At 38.0% G+C, this 27,492-nt stretch overlaps 1 protein-coding gene and 1 pseudogene across 12 annotated transcripts in view; one reads left to right on the top strand and one right to left on the bottom strand.

The window, feature by feature from the left end:
* The window catches only part of PUM2 (pumilio RNA binding family member 2), a 103,024-nt gene that overhangs the window by 18,352 nt on the left and 57,180 nt on the right, over window positions 1-27,492 (bottom strand). For 4 of the 12 annotated variants that reach the window (XM_066386241.1, XM_066386239.1, XM_066386245.1 and 1 more), the window contains 3 exons: window positions 21,288-21,431; window positions 20,882-21,175; window positions 15,987-16,223 (listed from right to left, as the gene is read on the bottom strand). In XM_066386241.1, the coding sequence (XP_066242338.1) occupies window positions 15,987-16,223; window positions 20,882-21,175; window positions 21,288-21,431 (675 nt within the window). The remainder of the gene's footprint in view (window positions 1-15,986; window positions 16,224-20,881; window positions 21,176-21,287; window positions 21,432-27,492) is intronic. The other 8 variants (XM_066386244.1, XM_066386242.1, XM_066386243.1 and 5 more) reach the window with 5 other exon arrangements.
* LOC136405630 (charged multivesicular body protein 2b pseudogene) lies at window positions 23,257-25,758 on the top strand (annotated as a pseudogene).

Genomic DNA, 27,492 nt, shown 5'->3' on the forward strand with positions numbered 1-27,492 from the left:
GAATGACACTTTACCCCAACTGAACTACCCAACCAGGGCCAGCCTAGTTTTCATGTCATTATTCCAAACCTGTTTCTTACACAAATGTCCTAGTAGTACTCTAATAGTTCATGTTTCACCTTCTTATGATTATCTCTGTACTGTTGCTTATAATTACTTCAAACATAAAGCCTAATTTTATCTCTGTATTTTTAATGCACTAAAGATTTTCAACACCAAATTCAAAACACATACTTACCACAGTAAATTGCCAATTTCATTTGGTACCTTCCAAGTTTTCCTAGCCATATCCAACAGAAATTTCTCACTTCTACATATTCTTATAATTACTGTATTTTTAAGTCCATAAGACGCACCCCCCCCCCAAAGTGGAGGGGGAAATGCCCGTGCATCTTATGGAGCGAAAAATACGGTACATTCTATCAGCTCTTAACAGCAAACTCCGAATACACAGTGACAACTTAAAACATATAATACTGTAAAACTGCCTTGAGTTTTAAGAAAAATCTCAAAATTTCACTTCTAGAAGACTATTAGCATTTTCATTTACTAAAAAAATTTCACTCAGGACAGGATATCTTCCTTTCCTTACAAATTAAGAAGCAGTTAAAACTCAATTTATAATATACATTAAACATTTTAAATTTGGTTTTCTAAACACTGAAAGTATGTCATCCAAAATCTATTTGGGGATTGAGGGGCATTCTACAAAGTAACCAGTCTATAATCTTCAAATATGTTGAGGTCACTTGATAGTATTATGGAATATCATTGTTAATTTCCTTAGCCCCCTTTGATAAACGTGGTTCTATTTTTAAAAATGTCCTTATTTTCAAGAAACATATACTGATTTGTAAGAAACATTATGCAACTCCCTGTTGAAAATATAAGTAAAAACTGGGTGTGAGGGGTGAGGAAGATGCAGAGAGGGGAGAGAAAAATGGCAATACAAATGTGGGAAATAACATTTGGAGTATCTAGGTCAAGAGTATGCTGGAATTTTTTTCATATTAGTATGATAACTTTCTCATAAGTCTGAAATTATTCTAAAATTTGTTAAAAACAAACATAAAAACAGGCCCCTATATTCATACCACTGCTGCTGGTAGTCGAAATGCTGACATGTTCTTCATAGAGTGTGTTAAAGGGGTAAGAGCCCTTCAGTTCATCACTGACACCCCGTATCAGTCACCACATCTTAACCACTATCTGATTAAATGTATGGGACATGAAAATCTGTACTATTATTTCACAGATGAAGTGACTATGATCCATAGTGATGTGACTTTCAGCTAGTCAGCCAGGACTCTTAGGCCAGAGCTTATCAGACAATAGTACACTGTCCCTTATATGCTATTTATGTAGTTACCTTTCAAGCTCATTTATAAAACTGAAGGAAGGTAAATACCTTACAATTATCCTAGTACAAATAATATTATTTTATCAGTTTTCATTTACTTCCCTTGGCAAGTTTTAGAATCCTTTTCTACTAAATATCAGGATTTAAAAGATTTAAAAATACTAGGAAAACAGGGGAGAAAAACAATGCAACAACTGAAACAAACACAAAATAAATTAACTTGACCAATCTTTTTACTTTTCATTATATTCCACCTCCCTAGGATATGAAATAACTTCTCAACCTGCCAGATCTGTGTATTCTTTGAAAAATATAGATTCCTCAATCTTATTTAAGACCTACTGAATTTATTATTGGTGAATATTTAAAAAATATATATATCCAAGGGTTATTCTGATAGAGGAGTTGGGAGGTTAATGAATTAGAATCAAGATACTTTAAGGTTTCATGTTATAGCAAGTTGTCAACTACTAATTTCAAATAAAAATTATAATCTGAGTATATCTTGGATTCTGAAAAGAGAACAACAACATACAGGCTTAAGCAGAGCCTGTTTCAGAAGACAAGGCTTTTCTGGAAAGGTCAAGAAGTGGAAATATGCTAATGAAAGATGACCAGTTAGGTGGAGCAGGAAAAGAATCAATGGTATAAAATGAACTTGGCAGCTGAAAAAAGTTGAAAAAAGAAGACAGTCTATTTTAATTTATGGCATTAAGTTTAGTCACCTCTAACCCATAAACAGATCCATTTAGTACTTTTAGTTTAGTATTTCTTCTCTGATAAGTTTCCAAAAAGAAGTATATAGAACTGAATTCAGCCTAGGATAATCTGCGTTGTTAGTACATTTATCTATATGTTGCTAGACTTCAATGGGGAAATTTTTTTTCATAGCAGTGCTTCTCAACAGGCACACAAATCACTGTGGAATACTGAGTATACATTTCTAATATTAAAAACTATAAGTTTTCACCCTTGCCAGGTGCTCGGTTGCTTAAGCATCCTTATGAAGCACAGAGGTTGCCAGTTCAATCCCCGTTTAGAGCACATACAGGAACAGATTGATGTTCCTGTCTCTCACTCTCTCCCGTCCTCTCTAAAAATCAATAAAATCAATCAATCAATCAATAAAAACTGTAATTTTCAAAGGACAACACTGGTCAAACCTCTGTCCAGAGTCATGGCATCTCATTTTAAATAGGTTTTATGTGTTCAACATAATCAGTTTCTTAACATAGTTTACAAAGCCCATTTAAAAAATATTCAAAATTGATACTATGTGCTAGATTCTGAGGATCCATGGTTATGTACTATTTTGAGAAACAAAAAGCAACAATCTGATCTGTGAGCTTAACTCAACCTAAGTATCTGCACATTAATATGGTCCTGCTATCCTCCTTCACACAAGAACTGTTTTTAAAAAAGGCAGTTACCACCAGACCAGGCGGTGGCGCAGTGGATAGAGCGTTGGACTGGGATGCAGAGGACCCAGGTTCAAGACCTCGAGGTCGCCAGCTTGAGCACGGGCTCAACTGGTTTGAGCAAAGCTCACGAGCTAGGATCCAAGGTTGCTGGCTTGAGCAAGGGGTTACTTGGTCTGCTGTAGCCCACGGCCAAGGCACATATGAGAAAGCAATCAATGAACAACTAAGGTGTCACAGTGAAAACTGATGATTGATGCTTCTCATCTCTCTCCGTTCCTGTCTGTCTGTCCCTATCTATCTATCCCTCTCTCTGACTCTTGCTCTGTCTCTGTTAAAAAAAAAAAAAAAAGGCAGTTACCATTTCTTGAGCATTTATTTTTTTTAGTGAGTGAGTGAGCAAGACTGACAAGAAGGCAGAGAGATGAGAAGCATCAATTCATAGCTGTGATACCTTAGTTGTTCATTGATTGCTTTCTCCTATGTGCCTTGACCATGGGGTTCCAGGTGAGCCAGTGACCCCTTGCTCACACCAGCGACCATGGGGTCATGTATATGATCCCATGCTCAAGCATGCTCAAGCTGGTCAGTCCGTGTACCGAGCATTCTTATTATTCAAATTTTATATTTTTATTGAATCCAGAGAGAGGAAGGGGGTAAGAGGGAGACAGAAGCATTGATCTGTTTAGGTATGTGCCTCAGCCAAGGACTGAACCAGCCACCTCTGCATTGCAAGACAATGCTTTACCCAAGCGAGCCATCCAGCCAGGACCCGAGCATTCTTTACTGGGCAGAGATAGTAAACTGCATAAAATGCTGTGCTGTGGTGAACTATGTCCCCCCGAAAGTCTGTCTTTTGTTTAAGCCACTCAGCTGTGGTCATGTGCCTCAATAGCCTCAGGAAACTAATACAGATTTTGGTGTTAAGAGTGGAATGCTATGTTAACAAATAACCTAAAGCCTGACCTGTGGTGGCGCAGTGGATAAAGCGTCGACCTGGAAATGCTGAGGTCGCCGATTCAAAAACCCTGGGTTTGCCTGGTCAAGGTACATATGGGAGTTGATGCTTCCAGCTCCTCCCCCCTTCTCTCTCTCTGTTTCTCTCTCTCCCTCTCTAAAAATGAATAAATAAAATTAAAAACAAAAAACAACCTAAAAATGCAGAAGTGCCTCTGGAATTGAGTAATGGGTGGAGATAAGCAGGATTCTGGGGTTCATAACAGAAAAAGTCTAGACTGTCTTGAAGACATGTATGGTAGAAGCATGGATATTGAAGAAAATTCTGGAGAGGGCTCAGATAAATAGAAGAAACATAATAAAGAAAGATTCTATTATCTTGGAGAATACACATATCATCATGAATAATGTTGGTAAAACCACAAATGCATACTAACGCTTCTCCAAGTGAGACCTCAGAAGGAAATGAGAACATGCTATTGGAAACTGGAGGAAAGGCAATCTTTGTTATAAAGTGGCAACAACTCCGCTGAAATATGTTATGCTGGGTTGTAAGTAGAACTTGTATGGGATAAACTGGGACATTCAGCTGAGGTTTCTAAGCAAAGTGTTAAAAGGTGTATGGCCAAGGTTTCTCCTATTTACTTATTGTAAAAATAAGAAAAAATTTGAAGAATTGTTTAGCAAAAGGAAACCAGCACTTGAAGATCTGACAAAGTCTTAGCTTATCCAGAGAGAGTGCCGAGGAAGCAGAAACAATGAAGATGGTCAGAAATCCCCCAGACATTAACGGAAAACCAACCATGGTTTTGAGAATCTTCTATCAGCAGAAACACTGTCAGCCGGCACTGAGAGGGACAGAGATGAGACAGTGAAGAATGACTCTGAGAGCAGAGTCATGCACACAAGAGGCCACAAGTGATTATTCTCAAGCTCGAAACCAAACAGATTCTGCCCTGCTGTGTTTCAAACTGGTCTGGGACTGGTAATCCTTTATTGCTTCTATTTTCTCCCTTTTGGAATGGGAATGTCTATCCTATGTCTGCTCCATTACAGTATTTTGGGAGCAAAGAACTTATTTTCTAGGTTTCACAGGTCCATAGGTATAGAGGAATTTTGACCCAGGCCAAATCATACCCAGAGTCTCACCTGATTTAGAAAATGAAATCTGGAACTTCAAGTTGATGCTAAAATGTGCTAAGACTCTTGGGGGTGCTGGGATGGAGTGATGTATTTTGTATATGGGCCAAAATATAAATTTTGGGGGATCAAAGGTAAACAGTAATGGGTTGAATTGTGTCTCCACAAAAGATATGTTTAAGTCTTAATTTTTGGTACCTGTGAGTTTTACTTTATTTGGAAACAGAGTCTTTGCAGATGTAATAAATAAAATGAAGTCATACTGAATTAGGTTGGTTTCTCATCCAAAGACTGGTATCCTTTTAAGAGTCGGAAAATCAAGATAGACAGACACAGGGAGAATGCCACATCCTAATGGAGGCAGAGAATGGAGTGATATATCTACAAGCCAAGGAATGCCAAGGACTGCCAGCCAGCACAAGAAGCTGCAAGAACTGTGCTGTACCGTGTCACAGGAACACGGGCCTGGCCAATACCTTCATGTCTTCTGGCCTTCAGAATTGTGAGACAATAAATTTGTTTTAAACCACCTACTTGTAATAATTTGTTACAGTAGCTCTATAAAACCAATATACAGGCTATTTATCTTCTTAACAACCCTGTGAGACAAAGGTATTATCTCCATTTTACTTATGATACAATTGGCTTACACAAGCTAAAATACCTTATTTAAGGATTCATAGCTAATAATTAGACTGAGGGTTTTTTCTTTTCTTTTTACTATTATGTCTGAATAATTCCCTTAGAGCGTTCAGTTATATTCTACTATGAAGAACATTTAAAGCCATGTAATTTTAAAAATCGAGGATATGCTTGAGGTTACATGGGAAGTAAACCACATAAAATATATACTTCTAATTATCATTAACTATATATGTGTCATATAGAAAATTTAATTGAGGGAAAGAATGAGGTTTCATTCAATGAATTTAAAAACCAACGTGATTTTAGTTAAAATTATAATCTTCTATATGACTTTAATAGGATAATATAAAAATCAAAACACATAACCATGTTAAGTGTTCTATCTTGAATGTGACATTTTGCAATATATGACCAAACAACATTAAGTTGCAAACTACATTAAGATGAAAGAATCTGTGTTTCCATTTCTATTGCTTGTAATTTTTTCCTAAAAGCAATTAAATAATCTTACCTTTTAGCCTCTACGGCCTAAACTAAAAAAAAAAGAAAAAGAAAAAAGGACAAAAACAAACACTTCATGGACACAAACAGTGTGGTGACAGAGGGGTGGGGAGGCAAATGGATGAGGGTGTGGGAGGGATAAATGGTGACGGATGAAGACTTGATTTGGCGGTGCCTGTAACACACAGTATGGTCAGTATGGTGTACAGAGATGTGTGATGTCTTGTAGGATTGGGCACCTGAAACCAGTGTGATTATGTTAACTAGTGATTACTAAGATCACTAGTAATCACTAATTACTTAATATATAAAATATATTAATACTTAAGATATAAAAGGAAGAAGGCACCATCTGCACAGAAGACATTTACTACAATACTCTCCCCTCATTCATCAAAGAACATTTAAACAGACCGAGTTTTTTAACATGTAAACTACTGTCTTCAGACTAATATTATATCATTTCTATGACTAACTTTACCAATTTCCATTATTCCTTTAAGAAAGGCTACTACTTTATGTACGGTTAGAAAATTGTCTGAATCTTTTATCTTTGGTGAAAACTATCTCTATGGCTGTTGAATATGAAGACAACTTAAAAAAAACCCAAAAGAAAAAGCAGTGGGCTGAACTTGACTGGCTGCCTAATATGAACAAATGAGCAAAAGTACTTCCCTGTATGTATCAAATCACCCTCTCAGATTTGACCTGAATGCCTTTCTCTAGTTACTTCTTTTGGTGACAGTGAGCAAATCAGGCTGTATCTGCACTGCCTTCTGAATATTCCTGTTGAGATTTCATACCCAGCTGCCCTTTCTGATTGGAGGAAAGGAAAACTGTAGGTGCTGGAATTGTTCTCTTAAGTCAGGGGTCGGGAACCTTTTTGGCTGAAAGCCATGAACGCCACATATTTTAAAATGTAATTCCACAAGAGCCATACAATGACCCATGTACTTTACGCATTATCCAATTAAAATTTGGTGTTGTCCCGGAGGACAGCTATGATTGGCTTCAGCCACCTGCAACCATGAACATAGCGGTAGGAAATGAATGGATTGTAATACATGAGAATGTTTTATATTTTTAACATTATTTTTTTATTAAAGATTTGTCTGCGAGCCAGATGCAGCCATCAAAAGAGCCACATCTGGCTTGCGAGCCATAGGTTCCCGACCCCCATCTTAAGTCATGATTACTAAGGATTTATGCAATCATAAGTTTTGCTTCACAAATTATAAATACTGAGAATAATTTTGATCCTAGGCACATTATAAACACACTCATTTTCTCTCTTGATGGGGTTGCTATGATGGTGGTAAGAGGGCTGAACTGGGAAGGTGATGTGAAAGAAGCATTTAACACAGAAGAACATATCCCCCTCCAAAAATATCCCCAAACGAAACATACACATGCAAAAATAAAAACTCCACAAACAACTGTCATAAAACTTCTCAAAGTATAGTACTCTAAAGGGTATGATCTCAATACACTGATCAAGAGCACACTGAATGGAGGCAGTCAAATAAGGTTTTAATGTAGAAATCTATGCAGGGTATAAAATAATTTTTTAAACAAGAAAGTAGCAGATTCATCAATAAAATATAAGGGAAAAACCACTAAAACTAATTTACAAAAATGTTTGTTGAGATCTGAATACTCTTACAGCTGTGGAAGAAGTCTAGACTTTCACTGCTTTAATCCTTTTTTTCAAACTCACTTTTCTCACCAATTCATAATAGGCTGAATTCTATTTTACCACAATTTTATTAAAAGTTCACAAAAATTCTACACTTAAAGACAGGAAAAGATCTTTTATATATCCAGATAGGTATTATATAGAAATAAAACATTCTTTGGATGAATGCCATTTCAGAATGAGCCACACAGAACTGGCCTCAAAATTTTGCTCCTTCTTAACTTCATCACTATAAGCACATTACTTAATTTCTTTGGGAATGAAATGTGTGTGTGGGCCCTGGCCGGTTGGCTCAGCGGTAGAGCATCGGCCTGGCATGCGGGGGACCCGGGTTCGATTCCCGGCCAGGGCACATAGGAGAAGTGCCCATCTGCTTCTCCACCCCCCCCCCTTCCTCTCTGTCTCTCTCTTCCCCTCCCGCAGCCAAGGCTCCATTGGAGCAAAGATGGCCCGGGCGCTGGGGATGGCTCCTTGGCCTCTGCCCCAGGCGCTAGAGTGGCTCTGGTCGGGGCGTCACGCCCCCTGGTGGGCAGAGCGTCGCCCCTGGTGGGCGTGCCGGGTGGATCCTGGTCAGGTGCATGCAGGAGTCTGTCTGACTGTCTCTCCCTGTTTCCAGCTTCAGAAAAATACAAAAAAAAAAAAAAAAAAGAAATGTGTGTGTGTGTGTATTGTAAAAGAACAGTCAGAAGTTCTTATCTCCCATTTGGATCTTCAATTGCTCCAGTCTAACTTACTGAAAATACTATTATTTCCAAATATATAAGAGTGGCACCTTGGCCACTCAATCAGGTAACTAAATGAGTAGGTCTATTTCTGGATTCTCCTACTCAACTGGTCTATTTATCTATCTTTGTGCCTGGACCACAATCTTAGTTACTGTAGCTTTATGTTAAGTTTTGATATGTAGCAAAATTACTAAGTTCTTGATGTTCTTCAAGATTCTTACTAGTCAGTGTGTCATCTTGCCCTTGCTCCACTGGACTTATTCCCAAGTACCTTCTCACATTCTGCTGAAAATATTCTTAGCTTGCCACACACTTCCAAACTGTCCACCTCCTCTTATTAGATATTTTAAATAAGTGCTCCAGGTGATTCTGATGCTAAACCACTGAATCAGATCAAGTATTTTCTATTCCTAACTCTGTGATTATCTTGACTGAATTAACTGGTGAAAACACTGTTATTAGAACCACAAAATCACAGCTAACATTATTAAAGAACAGGAAGTAAAACATAAGGGTGAAAATTAATCACTGTGACCCTGAATTAGGTATAAGATCAATGAATTTGTATACAGAAGCAAAATATAAAATACCTCCATACAAGAATTTTAAAATTTCTTCACAACATGTTTCACACTCAATAATCAAATAAACAAACCAAAGGGTTGAGGCAGTGCTTAAATTTATACTACCATGAGAACCTGTAAATAATATCTTGTTGAGGGCTAGATATGCTGTTCTATAGTCAGTCCCTGTATCACCTGCTTGAGCAAACATTCTTATTTCATGGAGTAGATAATATATTTGCACTTTAAATGTCTAGACAAGAACTTTTCTAGAAATCTCAAGAGTAATTAAAATAAAAAAGGTATCGAGAAGTCTAGTAGAGAGAACTTAAAAAAAACATGACCTGCCATTGTGAGATAAACAGTTTCTGAGAGGCTGATTAGAATATTATTATTTACAAACTTTGTGAAGTTGTTCATTATAGAACAGCATAACAGAAAAAGCAAGACTCGTAACAGGAGTCAGCACTATGTTTTAGCCTCAATTCTGTCATTTAGTGTCTCTTGGGCTCATATGACCTATAATTTTCTCACCTATAATGGGCATATTACTCAGCGACTCTGTGTTAACAGTCAGGATGAAATGAAATAATGAACATGAAGGTGCTTTAGAAACTATCAAATGCTATTCAGTTACAGGGAACTTACTACTTAAATGGTAACAGCACTTCCAACAAAAGCTTCAAAAATCAGTTTTTCTGCTTCAAGGACCATCTATGAAACTTAGAAAAACTGGGCACGGCCTTACAACAAATCTGACCTGTTTTTTTTTTGTTGTTGTTGTTTTTTTATAGGGACAGAGAGAGAGAGTCAAAGAGAGGGATAGATAGGGACAGACAGACAGGAACGAAGAGAGACGAGAAGCATCAATCATCAGTTTTTCGTTGTGACACCTTAGTTCAGGAGTCAGGAACCTATGGCTTGCGAGCCAGATGTGGCTCTTTTGATGGCTGCATCTGGCTCGCAGACAAATCTTTAATAAAAAAATAATAACATTAAAAATATAAAACATTCTCATGTATTACAATCCATTCATTTCCTACCGCTCATGTTCATGGTTGTGGGTGGCTGGAGCCAATCACAGTTGTCCTCTGGGACAACACCAAATTTTTATTGGATAATGTGTAATGTACACGGGTCACTGTATGGCTCTCATGGAATTACATTTTAAAATATGTGGCGTTCGTTGCTCTCTCAGCCAAAAGGGTTCCCGACCCCTGAAGTAACCCTTTGCTCGAGCCAGCGACTCTGGGTCCAAGCTGGTTCGCATTTTGCTCAAGCCAGATGAGCCCGTGCTCAAACTGGTGACCTCGGGGTCTCGAACCTGGGTCCTCCGCATCCCAGTCCGACACTCTATCCACTGTGCCACCGCCTGGTCAGGCGACCTGTTTTAATTCTTAAACATTTCATGCTAGAGAAGCGGCAGACTATATCTGGCAAAGATCAGCAATTTTATTTTTTTAAGATCAGCAATTTTAATACATGTACTACTTAACAGGAAAAATGATCCTAAAAATTAGTATTATCCTGATGACAATTAATAAATATAAAATTTGCTGTTATTAGGAAAACAGGTTATACAATTTTCTAATCCGTAGCAAGCTAATGTACTGTTTGATTACTAAATCCATCATGTAAACAAATCTTCAGAACCGATAGTCACCTTTCAATAGCAAATTTCACTAAGTACAAAGTCTGAGTTCGACGTTTTAATGCCCTCTTCTTAAGAAACAAGTCAATTCAAAAATGAAAAGGTACAAGGGAAAAATCCATTAGTTTGTCATACCCTAAATTAAATAAAAATACAGAATACTGCTTTATACCCAGTATCAATCTAATTACTATGAGCATAACGATCAGAGTAAATAAGAAATCACTAACTTATTTTAAAGGTTTCCTGAAATAAGAAAAATAAAGGCAATAAGGAAGGAACAAACTAGTTAGCTAGCCCCAGGCAGATTAAAATAATATTGCAAATATTTAATGTTCTATTACAAGAAGTTAAATATCTTTTGTTTTTCTTAAATATTTATTGATTTGAGAGAGAGAGAGAGAGAAAGGGGGTGGGGGAGGAACAAGAAGCATCAATTCATAGTTCTTATATGTGCCTTGACCTGGCAAACCCAGGGTTTCGAACCTGTGACCTCAACATTCCACATCAACGCTTTTATCTACTACAGATCAGGCAGGATTGAAATATCTTGAAATAAGATGCTGAGGCCCTGGCCGGTTGGCTCAGCGGTAGAGCGTCGGCCTGGTGTGCGGGAGTCCCGGGTTCGATTCCCGGCCAGGGCACATAGGAGAAGCGCCCATTTGCTTCTCCACCCCCCCCTCCTTCCTCTCTGTCTCTCTCTTCCCCTCCCGCAGCCAAGGCTCCATTGGAGCAAAGATGGCCCGGGCGCTGGGGATGGCTCCTTGGCCTCTGCCCCAGGCACTAGAGTGGCTCTGGTTGCGGCAGAGCGATGCCCCGGAGGGGCAGAGCATCACCCCCTGGTAGGCAAAGCGTTGACCCTGGTGGGCGTGCCGGGTGGATCCCGGTAGGGCGCATGTGGGAGTCTGTCTGTCTCTCCCTGTTTCCAGCTTCAGAAAAATACAAAAATACAAAAAAAAAAAAAAAAAAAGATGCTGACTTTTTCTTTCTTTTTACAGAGACAGAGAGAGTGTCAGAGAGAGGGATAGACAGGGACAGACAGGAACGGAGAGATGAGAAGCATCAATCATTAGTTTTTAGTTGCGCATTGCAACACCTTAGTTGTTCATTGATTGCTTTCTCATATGTGCCTTGACTGCGGGCCTTCAGCAGACCGAGTAACCCCTTGCTCGAGCCAGCGATCTTGGGTCCAAGCTGGTGAGCTTTTGCTCAAACCAGTTGAGCCCGCGCTCAAGCTGGCGACCTCGGGGTCTCGAACTTGGGTCCTCGGCATCCCAGTCTGACGCTCTATCCACTGCACCACCTCCTGGTCAGGCTCAAGATGCTTTTACCAGAGAGAATGAGTAATACAACATGAGAATCTAATTCACTTACTATCCAACGCTGCCCAAAATTTGACATCACTCTTTGCATTTCAAGATAAAAATCATTAAGCTGAAAGTTCTCTTTTCTTGGTCCCTTCACACTTACTTCTCTGAACCCCCAGTAATTTAACTGCTGCTTTTAAAGAATTAATGTCGGCCCTGGCCAGTTGGCTCAGCGGTAGAGCGTCGGCCTGGCGTACAGGAGTCCCGGGTTCGATTCCCGGCCAGGGCACACAGGAGAGGCGCCCATTTGCTTCTCCACCCCTCCCCCTCTCCTTCCTCTCTGTCTCTCTCTTCCCCTCCCGCAGCGAAGTTCCATTGGAGCAAAGATGGCCCGGGCGCTGGGGATGGCTCTGTGGCCTCTGCCTCAGGCGCTAGAATGGCTCTGGACGCAACAGAGCAACGCCCCAGAGGGGCAAAGCATCGCCCTCTGGTGGCCATGCCGGGTGGATCCCGGTCGGTCGGGCGCATGCGGGAGTCTGTCTGACTGCCTCCCCGTTTCCAGCTTCAGAAAAATGAAAAAAAAAAAAAAATTAATGTCAACATAAGAGTCAATCTGAAGGAACTCCAAATGGCCAAAAATGGTAAATTTTTAGGGCAATAAAAAGGTGTAAAATTGATGTCTCAGACTGCAATGAAATGATAAAATCATAAAATTCATCACTTTACAGGTACAATGATGATTTAAAAAAAAAGAAGTTGCTAGGAAATCAGCTCACTCTGAAAGTTAGAAAATAAAAAGAAATCAAGCATTAGCCTAACATATAGAAACTATATATCTTAAAGTAACCTCTCAATCGATGAGGAAAATTTATTTTTTACAGAAAAGTTTCAGCTAATAAATGCAGAAGAAATGAAAAAATCAAGAGCATCAGCATTTTATAACTGCTGGAGAAATATTCAAGCAATGAGCAGACTGACAGCCTCACAACGGGGATGCCAGACATGGTGGTGCAGCAGCAAGTCCAGAACCTCCTCTTGTGCAAAATCACACACAAGCAACAAACAACCAGGCTGAGCCTCTGGGTTAATTCCATTCTACAGAAAATATGAAGAGAAATTAATACAGGGACGTATTACACACTACCATGGGAAAGCAGTAAGCAAAGTCAAGAATATGGGAAAGTGAACAGGACAGTTTCTTCAACAAATACATGGAAGGTAAAAAAGAAGACAAAGGAGAAATGGTTCCCTATTAAAAGATATATCAAACAAATGCAATGTATGAACCTTATCTGGCCCCTGAATTTAAACGATACAACTGCAAAAAGACATTTAAGAAATTAGAGTAATAAAAATTAATTTTAAAAGGTATGATGATATTGTGGTTATATTGCTTTTTTTTAAAAAAAGGGGTTTCTCTTAGAAATTTTGTACAAGAAAATGGAAGAATGAAACATTTTTTTTCCTGTTCCTAACTTCAATATATTAAAAATAGAAAATCCTAACAAAATATTTTAGTTTACAAAAACTGAACAATCAAAACCTATCAACTGAAATACTCCTTCTTTAATTAAAAGGTGAATTACTAGTCATTCTGCTAAAACTATTTATGTTACTCAAATAATTTTTTTTAAAGTGAATTATCCTTTTTTGGAAAGCCAGAAGCACAAAATGTTGCCAATAGGCCTTTCTGTGAATTATATAGCATGAACAAAGGAAGAGCTGGTAAGAAAAAAGAAAGAAACAAACAAACAACCCCCCCCCCCAAAATTAACATGTTTTATCCAGTACTTGAAGAGTGCAGCATCAAAGCCTATCATTAATGATAATGATTACATGTTTAAAATATCACAAGAAAATAACTTGGAACTAATCCCAACCAATTCTAATGAAACTGAGAACTTATATCTATCTCATGATATTATAATCTTAATGTGTGAGTTCAGTAAAATTATTTTTTAAATGAATATGCAAATTCATTTCCATATGTATCTAAATCATCAGCCTTGATAACTTGATTCATGAAGAAATCTACTTCAAGGACATACAATTAAAATATTTTTTAGATCAAAGATTAAAATATTTTTTAGAGCATATAAGTCTTATATTGTGAGTGAGTCACAGGAAAGCAAAGATTCAATTATTTCCATGAATACTATATCAAGAGCAAATTTATAAAACTTATTATCTTCAACCCAGCAGAGTCTATTTCTTGTTAACAACACAACCTGTCATATTACAACTAAAGCTTAAAAAGGAAAGAATATAAAAAAAATCTACAGATAATTCCAATCAGAGGTGCACTAAAATATCAGATTCTAAACTAGAGTTTAACTACGGGTATGAAGTATCAGGGTGATGAAGAATTGCTGGCCCAAGTTCTGATTATTTTTCATAACCGACTATAATTCCTTCCTTATGCATCTACATGGATTCTTTATAGTCTAAAAAAAAAAAATCTAGATTGCTCTTTAATCTTAGAGCCATCTAAAAAAGTCATCTATAATCAAATTCGAAGCAATCTGTGTAAAATAATTAATGCCATTTATACAAGCTTTAAAGTACAACATAGTAACAGTTGACAGAAATCTGACCTGAAACTTACCTATAAAAAAAATGACAGGACAGAACAAATATAACCATAACGAAGAAAACACAAAACTACTATGAAATGTTTATTCTTAGGTTTGTTATGTTCCATATTTGTGTGTCCATTTCAAAGTTTCAAAAGCATGTCTTATATAAAGGTGTGAAGTAGGTCTAAACAGAAGTCATAGAATTCAGGAACTGAGCAACTCCAGTGACTAAGATGATAAATGAAGAAACATGTTAGACTAAACACTGATACCTTTACACAAATAGTGCTGGCAAAACAGGCCATAGGAACCCCCTGGATAAACTCATTGTTTATGTATATATATATTCAATATCCCCCAAAGAGCAGAGGTCAAGAATTTGAGGTGTACGACCAGTTTTTAAAAAAGGAATCTGGCCCACTTTGCAAAGACAAAATTCTAAATGATAATTAATTACTACAAAAGATACCTTTGTTTCATGGACAATGAGCTTTAAAAAAAGAGAGCTATAACCTTATGATGGGGGAGGGATCAAAAGACCTGCTTACAATGAAAATATTACTTCTTAAATTGAAAGCTAATTTAAATCTTTCCAAGCACATAAGAGTCAGCAATAGAATCTCTCCCTTTAGTTGAGGTAACTAGGATTACAAAAATACAAATTCTAATTTTAATGAAAATATTTTTTAAGAGGAGACAGAGATTTATACAAAGCCTCTCATTTCCAAAAACCCTTCAAAATATACTGTTCATTACATGGATAAATATTTCCCAGAAAGGGAAAAAGGTAACCAATTCAGTAATCTTAGGGTGGGGGCAGTTTTAATATCCAGAGATAAACAAAAGTTCTGAATACTCCAACTTCAAGGGTACAACAAGCCTAAACCATTTTTTATCTTAAACTAACAACATATTTAAAAGTAAGAGAAATATATGGATCAAACCCTTAAGATTCTTTAACTCACAAACATATTATATTCATATACCCTGACATAACCCTTTGGTAAAATGGCCAGGCATTCAAAGGCCAAAGTAAAACCCACTGTACTAAATGAAATTATTTAAAGTTAAAAAATTATGTGACTAATGTTTTTCTTTTGGTGTGCAAACTCTTACTAGTGAAAATTTCTTTCACTATCATTCATAAATAGTTGACTTTTCAGATGATCTGAAACACACACAAATCAAAAGCACAGACAAGAAAAAACACCACTGTATTTCATAAAAGAAAACAAGATACAATAGGGGTCTTTACCTTACTGTACATTAGACCCTCATTTAAAATTTTCATGACAATAGAACTTTTTCAAAAGGCTAATAACTAAAAGCAAAAGCAATTTGGCATGTTTTACCCAACATTAAATATTTTACATATATTAAAAACATACACACAAACACACTTACATGTATACATACAAATAAAAAGGGTTTTGGGTTGTTTTTTTACCTAAATGCAAACTGGATGAGGATCCATGTGATGATAGTGATGGCGGTGGCGTAAGTGAATGTCCTGGAGTTTGGCTTGGCAGAGGCATGCCTATTGGACTTGGAGAGGAGGAAAATCCCAGACTATGGTAAAATGGTTGCCCTATGGGTGCTAGGCTGCTACTAGATCTTTTGTACAAGTCAGAGCTAGTAGATAGAGACTCTCTCCTTGTGGCACTACTACTTGCAGAACTGCCAACTGAAGAAGAAATAAAAAAAACCCTAATTACATACAGTGTTAACTGAATAAAACCTATCCCCAACTCTTGCTGGGAAATAACAGAAGTGATCACAATAATTATTTTTAAAAATATAATGGAGAAGATAATTACTGTGATAACTACATATACTAACTTATTAATCATAAAAGGGTATAAATGCACCCCAATAAAGTAACCAAATACTTAACATAGCAGTCATATGTTCATTATTTCACACATATTTACCATTGACACATATGATTTCTGTGCTTTAATACCCTGGTATGATTTATAAACCCTGGCATTGTTAAGTTGTCTGCTTTATGATAAGCTAGAGAGTAAATTCCAATCGGTTAAATTTTGGTAGTGTCCTAACCAGTTCTTAAGACTTCAATTCAATGCCAAGAAAAGACTATATTGATAAAGAGATTATTATAATATATTTTCCTCACCATTTACTTAATTTGGTTTCTACCTGTGTTCAAACCATAATACTTTACGTCCATATTGGCCCAAATACTAGTCAATTGTGAAATATGCATGGCAGCTTATTCCTCAGTACTTTTCACACTACAAATTTTCCTTATCCTTCAACAACTAAATTACAAAATGTATATGAAAAAACTAAACCTTCTTTTACAAAACAGCTCTTGTAACTATTATCACACCAAAAACATGCTTTCACTTACCCCTTAGGATCTTCCATTCCTAAGATTTTACCCCGTTAGCCCCTTGCTCAATTGAAAACTGATCAGCCTTTTTTTTCCTTAGATAATATATAATTATTTAATATTACAATCCTTATTGTCCTACATACTCTGAATTCTTTTTAAAAACAAAAATTTTATTTATTGATTTTATGTGGTGGGGGGGATGATGAGAAGCAGTTGCTTCGCTCTAGCTGTTCACTGCTTGTTGTATGTGCCTTGACCAGGCAAGCCCAGGGATTCAAACCGGTGACCTCAGCATTCCAGGTTGACGCTGTATCCTCTGCGCCACCACAGGCCAGGCTACATACTGAATTCTTATTACTTAATTCCAAATTCAACTATTAACCTCCTAGTCCTTTTTCCCTTTTGTGCTCCACAAAAATCATAAAAGAACAGGAGAATCAAATTACCATGTAGCTGTGCAACCAATGCTCAGAAAGCAACCCAAGACTTTAGCTGTTAATGTATATCTGGATAATTAAATCCTTTACCAAGTGTTTGAAGGGGCTGTCAAAAACTCCCAATTCTTGTCTCAGTACCCATATTTTCAAGTATGCATCTTTCTTACTTCTAAGACTGCCTTTTCGTCTATGGGAATTTCTTAAGCTGTCAAGTTTTTTAAGGACACATTCTATATTCGGACCAATGTGGTAATTTGTTTCAAGAGAATTTTCAAAGTTTCTATTTGGACTTGGTTTTCTAACCTCAAGTCAATTATAAGTAGGTCATATAGGTATAGATTAAAGAGAAAAATTAAGCAGAGCACCTGATGGGTAGACCAAGTTAAGCTTACAATACAGGTAAGAAACTTTAATTACATTGGCTCTTGCCAAATTCAAAATTCTGTAAAGGAAAAATACCAGGCTCCCGCTGCTATATTAGGCAAAATAGTGTAACAATATTCAACCTTTTATTAACTGTCAGTGCAGTTCCTGAAAGACTGACAATGTGTTTTACTGAAAATTTTTTATTTTAAGATAGCATTATAATAAAGAAAAACTAGGTAACTATATGCATTTTAATAGCAAAAAAAAAAAAAAAAGTAAACACTAATATAGTAAATAGCTCTTCTTAAATTGGTTTTGGCAAAAATTGTCAATGTATGCTACATTAATTATGTTAATTTAAAAGGACACTGTCAAAGTGATTTTTGTAAGACACTGCTACATTTTAAAGTCCTATTTATTTCAGAAACAATTTAACTGACAAAGACAATAAATAGCTCTCTAGTATCAGAGAGCAGTAACACTATCACTCCCTGGCAAATAAATAAACCATAATTCTGACACATGCAATATATTTTCCTCCAAAAAGGAAAAGCCAAACCAAACATTTAAAAGTAATTCAAAATAGCTTAAGCAAAACAAACTGGCTCCTTAAGTTTTACTATATGCCTAAATTATCTGCAAAAGTATGACTATGAAATATGAAAGTTTATTTAAAATATCTAAAAAGCTAGACAGACAATAGTCGCTATTTATCAACTGTGTGTAGAATGTTAAACTATAAACTTTCTATTGTAATAGCGCTTTCTAAATAATGGTATCAAAAGGATGATTTAATCACTATATCATAATAATCTTAGCCAGCTGTTTTATAAATTAGGGCATTTAACACTCTTAAGCAGGAATAATTTCATCATATAAGTAAGAGAATGACTGTGTATATGTTACTGCTTGTGGAAATGTACACATAACCACAATACACTTTAGATTTCATATAGGCATGGAACTGCCATAATGAGAAACAGCCATAGGTTTGTTCTAAGTGTACATATTGTAGCACTTGAGTGAATTCTCACCAAAATGTCCAAGAGGAGAGAGAAGATGTAAGACTATTTACTGGATTTGGGGTGGTAATCGTTAAAACCCTCTGAAGCAAGATAAAACAGAGGTACCCCAGACTGAAAATCAGAATTGAGTAGGCAATGCTTATAAAGGAGGCATGAAGAAGATAAGTTTTTGGGAAAGAGGCATCTGTAGGGAACATTTGTAGGAAACAAAATATTCATGCCAACCAATTCCTGAATGCAGGGGGAGAGCTGTTCAAAACTACAAGACAAATGGGAGTTTGGAAGACTTGGGTAAGGAGGCCTACAATACCAGATCATTAATGACATTTTACTAGAAAAGGGTACACGAGGTTTATCAAAGCTCTTCTCTATTTTCCCTGGCTTATTTAGGATCTATACCCTACAGTTCAGAAGCTAGTTATTTCCACAAAGTTTTTTTTTTTTAAAGTTATATGTTCTTTGATTTTCTTCAGCCTATTTAGTTATTTGGGGAAAATGCTTGTCAATTGTGTTAGAAGCAAAAAATGAGTCCTATGAGAGTGCTTGGCTGGAGATAAAATACTAAACTCCAAAAGCAATGAAAAAAAACAACAACCAAAACAACAATTAAAAAAAACCCACCCAGGCCCTGGCTGGTTGGCTCAGCGGTGGAGCGTCGGCCTGGCGTGCGGGGGACCCGGGTTCGATTTCCGGCCAGGGCACATAAGGAGAGGCGCCCATTTGCTTCTCCACGCCCCCCCCTCCTTCCTCCCTGTCTCTCTCTTCCCCTCCCGCAGCCAGGGCTCCATTGGAGCAGGGATGGCCCGGGCGCTGGGGATGGCTCCTTGGCCACTGCCCCAGGTGCTGGAGTGGCTCTGGTCGCGGCAGAGCGACGCCTCGGAGGGGCAGAGCATCGCCCCCTGGTGGGCAGAGCGTCGCCCCTGGTGGGCGTGCCGGGTGGATCCCGGTAGGGCGCATGCGGGAGTCTGTCTGACTGTCTCTCCCCGTTTCCAGCTTCAAAAAAAGAATAAAAAAAAAAAAAAAACCACCCAAACTACAAGTAGAAAATTAAATTAAAAGACTGAACAGTCTGCATGTTCACTAGATTTTCCCTTAGAAGTTCTTGTGCCCATTCTTTAGGTAATTTTGTTAGGCAACTATAATAATACCCCATTGTATTTCATTATAACAAAAAAAGCATTTTGCATCTAAAAGTTTATGGCTGTTCAAGACCATTCCTCTAGCTACAAATATTAAAAGTTTAGAAGACACTTCCTTGGAAAACTGGCAAGTATGACTGACACGTTAGTTTTGCCATTTTCCACACCAGAAAAGAATATAACTTAATGTTATATAGTCCTGACCCTCATGAAGAGAAGGCTGTCAACTGTACCAAATGAGGGGAAGCTATCCTCCCCATTGCTTCCTGAATACCCCGGGAACCTCAGAGAACGATTACTGTAAGGCGTCAACGGTGCGCCTCTTCTCATTTCACTTAGTTCTTCCTCAGTTACAAAATCACTTTGTGTGGGTCAATCACTTATTTTGTGAAGCTATTTAACATTTGGATTTCTCAAGTATTATAAATAAAACTAGAATGGGAAAAACATCCTTTTAAATGAATTAGTGATAAAGGCTAAACTATTTAATCTAAAATAAATATAAGTGTACTGGTAGTTTCTTATGGGCTTGCTTCTGTTTAGAACATTTATGTTTTACTTTTATATATAATATAAAATAAAGTCTTAATCAGTAGCATGTAATAAAACTAAATCATCTGATAAGCACACAAAGACAGTTATCTTAAAACACCAGAAATTTAAGATGGCAAAAGTATTTCTTCCTCCAACATGATATAGAGTAAGGAAGAGCTAGTAATTAGCATAAAATACATTGTGTAAACCTTCCTAAAAAATTACAACAGTATGGTTCTTAAAGCCAGGGGAAAAGTATTATATTTGAGAAAAGAATGGGCTGTTTGAAATGAGTTAAACATTCATAGACATTTAAAAATTTATAGGAAGTAGGTTTCCTTCCACAAAAACCAATAAACCATCAGTATTATAATCCTGTCCTTTCTATACTACCAGCTATTTATTACTGCCTATTTTAATATCAGAAAAATACATATACCTCATATCCACTTAAAGCACACTCATCTTAAAAAGAAACTTACCTGATGAACCAAACCCACTGAGGGCTGAGCCTATAGCAGCGCCCAGAGAGCTGCTGCTTCCAAAGCCAAGAGATGTACTTCCAGGTTGGCCAGGTCCGTGAGAAAACAAAGAGCTGCTCTGGGAGCTATTAGTCAAAGAAGTGCTCCCGTAAAATGAATTCGACTGGAGATTAGTGCTGGGCTGCTGCTGTTGCTGCTGCTGCGGTGGCTGCGTGCCAAGTGGCCGAAACAGCCCGTTTGTGCTGCCTGTGAGACTATTTGCAGATCCTCCAGCTGCTGCTGCTGCTGCTGCTGTGAAATAAATTTCAGACCTTTCTTAAAACTACCAAGAAAAATGATTCTGTTTTTAAAACATCTCAGACACCACCAGAAAAACATTATCCCTGAAAACATCAATTCCACTTACCAGCCTGTGCTGCTGCTGAACTAATTAAAACAGGTGTTGGAGCCATTAATCGAACTGGAGCTCCAAGGCCAGTTCTTGCTCCAGGGCCAACCACCAAGGCACCAGTCTGATCATAATAGGCAGTTGGAGCTAGTACTTGATAGCCTAGATAATATAAAAATAAATGTTACTAATGAAAAGACCCAGTGTAAAAAACACATTTATTTTCCCCTGCATTTGTGTTTTTATCAACCAGAAAACACAGCTATTATATATTAATAGCTATTAATATAAAACCCTTAGTTACCATATAACAAGCAAACACATTTGAGAAGGTATTACTAAATATATGAAATGTAACAAAGTATAGGTAAATTTTAACAAAGATGCCTCTGATTTATGGACCACAAAATTAAAAACATTCCTATATTTAGTCAGTTCTGAAAAGAGGATGAATAAAGACTATGGAAAAACATGATTATTAAACAATTTTAGTTAAATTCTATATTAAATGCCTCATAACCAACATTCTCTTAGATTTTCATAAGCATTCCTTTGAAAATTTAAATCATGATATAAACAGATACATTAAAATCATAAGGTAACAGTCTATCTGTAAAGGCTGTCCCGCTAAAATCTGAACAAAAATCATGTAGACATTAGGTTTTCATAGCCTTGAACACAAGGCAGGTGACAATTTGCATTATTCCGAATTAGAGGAGAATGAGGTTTACCTCCTAACAACCTTTCTCACAGTGGGGCTTCCTCATTGGAACCACAGAACAGAAAATGACTATTTTGCCAATTCCCCCAAGGATGATACATAGTAAGTATCACTGCAGATGCATAGGAGAGAATTAACTATATACAGTTGATACTTTAAGTCAACAGGGCTTAGTTTTTTCCCAGAACTCAGAGAAAGGCTGCCTTATACAGTAATAAGAACTAAAGATCAACAGTCTGACAACCTTAGATAAAGTTGAAACACTAAGACCACCAAGACCAGCATTTTCACATGCAAAGGTTGTTTTTAATTAAACACAATAATTCTGACTTTTGTAATTAATTATGATAAATATAAATTAGGAGGACCAATCAAATGAAGAGATAGATACACACAGCAAAATATAAGCAGGAATGCAAAGTTTCCAAGCCCCTTCCTCAATTAATGAATTCCTCATGGAGCAATAAATTTGAGATTATAAGATATCCAACTAGAGATGCCAAATAGGATATACAACTCTAAAGTTTAGAAGAGAGGTCCACACTGGAATTATAAATCTGGGAGTTGTCAACATAAAGATAATATTTAAAGCTATAAGACAGAATGAAATCCCCAAGAAAATAAAAAGGGGATCTACAGACGGAGGGTGCTTCACATTAAGAGGTTGGAGAGGAGAGGAAGAAGGAAAGAGACTTAGAAGGAACAGCCAGTATGAAACAAATTAATGTGATCTTTTGAAGGCCAAATAAAAAACAATTTCAACGAAGGCTGAGTGATCAACAATGTCAAATGCTGTTAAAGCCATTAAGAATTGAGAACTGGGCCCTGGCCGGTTGGCTCAGTGGTGGAGCGTCGGCCTGGCGTGTGGAGGTCTCGGGTTCGATTCCCGGCCAGGGCACACAGGAGAGGCGCCCATCTGCTTTTCCACCCCTCCCCCTCTCCTTCCTCTCTGTCTCTCTCTTCCCCTCCCACAGCTGAGGCTCCATTGGAACAAAAGATGGCCCAGGCTCTGGGGATGGCTCTTTGGCCTCTGCCCCAGGTGCTAGAGTGGCTCTGGTTGTGACGGAGCGACGCCCCGGATGGGCGGAGCATCGCCCCCTGGTGGGCGTGCAGGGCGGAGCATCGCCCCCTGGTGGGCGTGCAGGGCGGATCCCGGTCGGGTGCATGCGGGAGTCTGTCTGACTGCCTCCCCGTTTCCAGCTTAAAAAAAAAAAAAAGAGAGGAAAAAAAAAAAGAATTGAGAACTGAGCAATGGAGTTAAGCAACATGGAAGTCATTCTGGTATCGGACAAAGGCCAAACTGGCAAGTTTAGTGAAGAATAAAGTGAAAGAACACAAACAAGTACAGTCAATGTTTTTGAGGATCTTTACTGTAAAAAGGCCAGAGGGGGGGGACTAGAAAAAAGGGGGTATTGAGAATAATTTTAAAAAATTATTATTTATTGATGTTAGAGAGACAGAGAGGAAGGGCGTAGAGAGAGAGAAGCATCCATTTGCTGTTCAGTTAGTTGGGCATTCATCAGTTGCTTCCTGTAGGTGCCCTAACAGGGAACTGAACCTGCAACCTTGTCACTTAGGGATGACAGTCTAACCAACTGAGCTAATCGCCCAGGGCAAAAATAATGTTTTTCTGAATTAGAGAATGTATTTTATTAGCAGAACACAATACCTTTTGTTTAAAACTTTGTTATTGTGAAATAAAACACAGTAAAAAAAAATAATACAGTATTAATAATTATGACACAAAAAATTATAACCACCATCCAAGTCAAGAAATAGAGAAGACCTACCTCTCCTATGTCCCTGGCTCTACCACAACCTTCTCTTTCCCTTAGTTACACACTATTTTATTATCTACAACAAAAGCAATCAGTTAGTTTATTTAAAATTTTTTATGTATGATTCATTTAAGTGGTTGTCTATAAACTTTCCTAGTTTTCATTTCCATTATTATATAGCACCTCATTGGATAGACACCAAAATGCATTTATTCATTCAACATTTACACTGTTCTTAATGTGTGGCTACTGTCAACAATGCTGCTATAAATATTTTTGTACGTGTATCCTGGAGTGTTTGTGTGCATTATTTCTCTCATCTAACATATACATCTATAATAGTTGACCCGGAGTCATAGAGTATGCATATAATTTCAAATACGGTCAATAAGGCCAAGCCACTTTCAAAGTGGTTTTGCAAATTTATACAGTTACCACCTTGGCATAGGGGGTCCTCGGGTTACAACACAGTTTGTTCCTAGGACAGTTAGGTAACCTGACTTTTGGTGTAAGTCAAAAAACAACCCAGTCTAACATAAATGCAACAGTTGTGCTTTTAACAGTTCAAAATGGCATAGGTAAGCCAACTCCCTCACTCATATGCTCGCTGTGTTACTGTGTATTTTTTGGCCACGTGCAACCAATCTAGTTAACCCACGTAGTCCATAAATACGATGCTAACCGCGTAAGCGAAACACGTCTCAAATTTTTAAAAGTTTTTGTGGAAGTGTCGTAAACTTGAAACACTGTATGACGACTATCGTAACCCGAGGATCCTGTATTAGAGTTCCCACTGCTTCATGATTTTAATAGTACTTGATGTTGTTGTCAGACTTGTTAAATTTGGCCAATCTGGGCAACTAGGCTCCAGCAGGTTTTGCATACACTGCCCTCTGCAGGTCCTGCCTGGAGACCCTGCCCTTTTCTCTTATCCATTGGCTTCACCACCCCAAACCCTCCAAGGCCTGTCCTTTCCTAGTTGTGTGACCCGGACTGAGCTGGGCAGATCCCTGGGCATCTCTCTTCAAGAAGAAAACTATAAATGATATAATAAAGGAAGAGAATTGAGAGATTCCATGTACACAGAGGACTATACACAGAGATGCAGTACCTTTAAAGAAACGAGAAAAAAAGCTGAAATCAGAAATTAAGAAAATGGCCAAAGTTGGTGATAAAGAAGTTTGCAGTTTTAGCCAAACAGCTTGTACAATTACAGAAACAGAAAACAGGAACTGCTGCTTTCAGTTCAAAAGTCACTTCTCTGTCCACACCAACAGAAGTGATGAACTCCCAGACGAACATGGCTGGCAAAACGTCTACTACAGCACACAACGCAGGTGGTTCAGATCCATCCACAGAAGATATTATAAACACTGCACAATTTCCAGAAGGAAAACATGAAATGGAAATGACTGAAGAAATGACCAATGACACACTTGATGACATCTTTGATGGCTCTGCTGTTGAAGAAAGCCAAGGTACTGTGACTCAAGTTCCTGATGAACCTGGAATTGAAATCTCTGGCAATCTGGCCAAAGCTCCATCAGCCATCTGAAGCTTACCATCTGACCACTTCAAAGGCTGCACTCTCCGATGAAGAGACTGAACAACTCAAAGCTTTAGGAGTAGATAGTCAAAAAAGCCATAATATTTTGCTTATTTATAATTATTTAGTAATACGTATAAACCAGGCATGTTGGCAAATCCTTTTACAAAACACATTTATTTTGCAAAAAGAAAGACCATGAGTGAATAAGTGTTTCCTAACCCATGACTGTTTTGAATCTCTTGCCAAAAAATGAAAACGATGCAAAATGGGAACAGTTTGGATTTTAGTTACAACTATTTAGGAGTGATGATGTATTGCAAATATTTTCTTCTATCCCTAGCCTGACCTTCAATCACCCTTAATGAGGGCTTCTGAGGTAATGGGGTCAAACCTATTATTTCCTTTATAATTTTTTCTCTATATTATCTCTAACAGCTTTAGAATTCCATATTTCACTTATAGGTCTAAAATCCAAAAGGAACTATTAAACACAGTTTAGGGCAAGGGTTCAACTTCATTTTATTTCCCAATCAACTAAAGTGAGTGGGAATCAGTGTGTGCTGAAGGACACTCAAGTTCTATGTGGATTTTTGACTGGGAAGGTGGTCGGCTCCTAACCTCTGCATTGTTCAGAGTCAACTAGTCGTGTTTCATCTTATAAAACAAGTCACTCTTCTCCTTAGTATTATTTTCTTTACTGTTAGGTGCCCATTTCTTTAGAGGCTTCTATTCTGTTGCATTGCTCTGTTTGTGTCTCTATATAGTAATTTAACTCTAGCTTTAGAGTAAACCTACTTTTGATCCTTTGCATTTTCATTACATTTTAGCACAAGCTGTTAAAATACTATAGAAAGAAACTGTTAAAAGTTTTTATTTGGGAATGCATTGAAACTACAAGTTAAGGCCCTGGCCGGTTGGCTCAGTGGTAGAGCGTTGGCCTGGCGTGCGGGGGACCCGGGTTTGATTCCCGGCCAGGGCACATAGGAGAGGTGCCCATTTGCTTCTCCACCCCCCCCCTTCCTCTCTGTCTCTCTCTTCCCCTCCCGCAGCCGAGGCTCCATTGGAACAAAGATGGCCTGGGCGCTGGGGATGGCTCCTTGGCCTCTGCCCCAGGCACTAGAGTGGCTCTGGTCGCCGCAAAGCGACGCCCCAGAGGGGCAGAGCATCGCCCCCTGGTGGGCGTGCCGGGTGGATCCCGGTCGGGCGCATGCAGTAGTCTGTCTGTCTCTCCCCGTTTCCAGCTTCAGAAAAATACACAAGAAAAGAAACTACAAGTTAATATGGGAATAACTGACATGCTCAAAATACTGAGTTGTCCAACGGTATCTGTTTATTTAGGTGAACTAAGTTGTTTCCCATAGAAATCAAGCACCTTTTTTTGTTAGATTTATTCTTAGGTGTTTGCTACTGCTGTAAATAATTATTTTTAAAATCTTTAATGTTCAAACTTATGCTTTTGGTTAACAAGAGTTTCCAATTGATTTTTTGTATCCAAAAATATTAATTCTAGTTTCTAATATTTATCTGCAGATTCATTGGTAAAAAGCAAGGAGAAAGGTGACTAAACCAAGAGTCAAGTATCACACAAGTGACAGTGGAGATGAGTTGCAGAGAGTTGGACATAGTCAATATGGTAAAATACCACAAAAACTGAGAAAAATAAGGATAGAGGAGAGGTCATACTTTGCAGTTGTAACTGAGTCAACAGTAAAGCTACTGTGAAGGAATCACGGAGGCAAGGCTTAAAAGAACTGTGGGGTAGAATATAAATTTTGACAATGAACCCAAGAGGAACATAGAAAGCTTTCTGGATGAAGAGGCAGATTAATCAGCACAGTGGTTGTAGGAAAGAAGATGGCAGAGAGAAAAGACGAAGATATAAGACTGACAACAACAGATGGCACACCGGATCAAGCAGAACGATTAGCAGGGGTCTCTAAACTGCGGCCCAAGGCCATTTATCTGGCCCCCACCGCACTTCTGGAAGGGGCACCTCTTTCATTGGTGGTCAGTGAAGCATCCTGTGCTCCTGGAGTACTGTATGTGGCAGCGTCGCTCACGTACAGTACTACTTCCGGTGATGCGGGACGCATGCATCACGGCTCCAGAAGCGCGTCATATCACTTGTTACTGCTAGCAGTGACAAATATGGAACCGGACATTGACCATCTCATT

Source organism: Saccopteryx leptura, chromosome 5 (genome assembly GCF_036850995.1).
Source record: "Saccopteryx leptura isolate mSacLep1 chromosome 5, mSacLep1_pri_phased_curated, whole genome shotgun sequence".
NCBI classification, from domain to species: domain Eukaryota; kingdom Metazoa; phylum Chordata; class Mammalia; order Chiroptera; family Emballonuridae; genus Saccopteryx; species Saccopteryx leptura.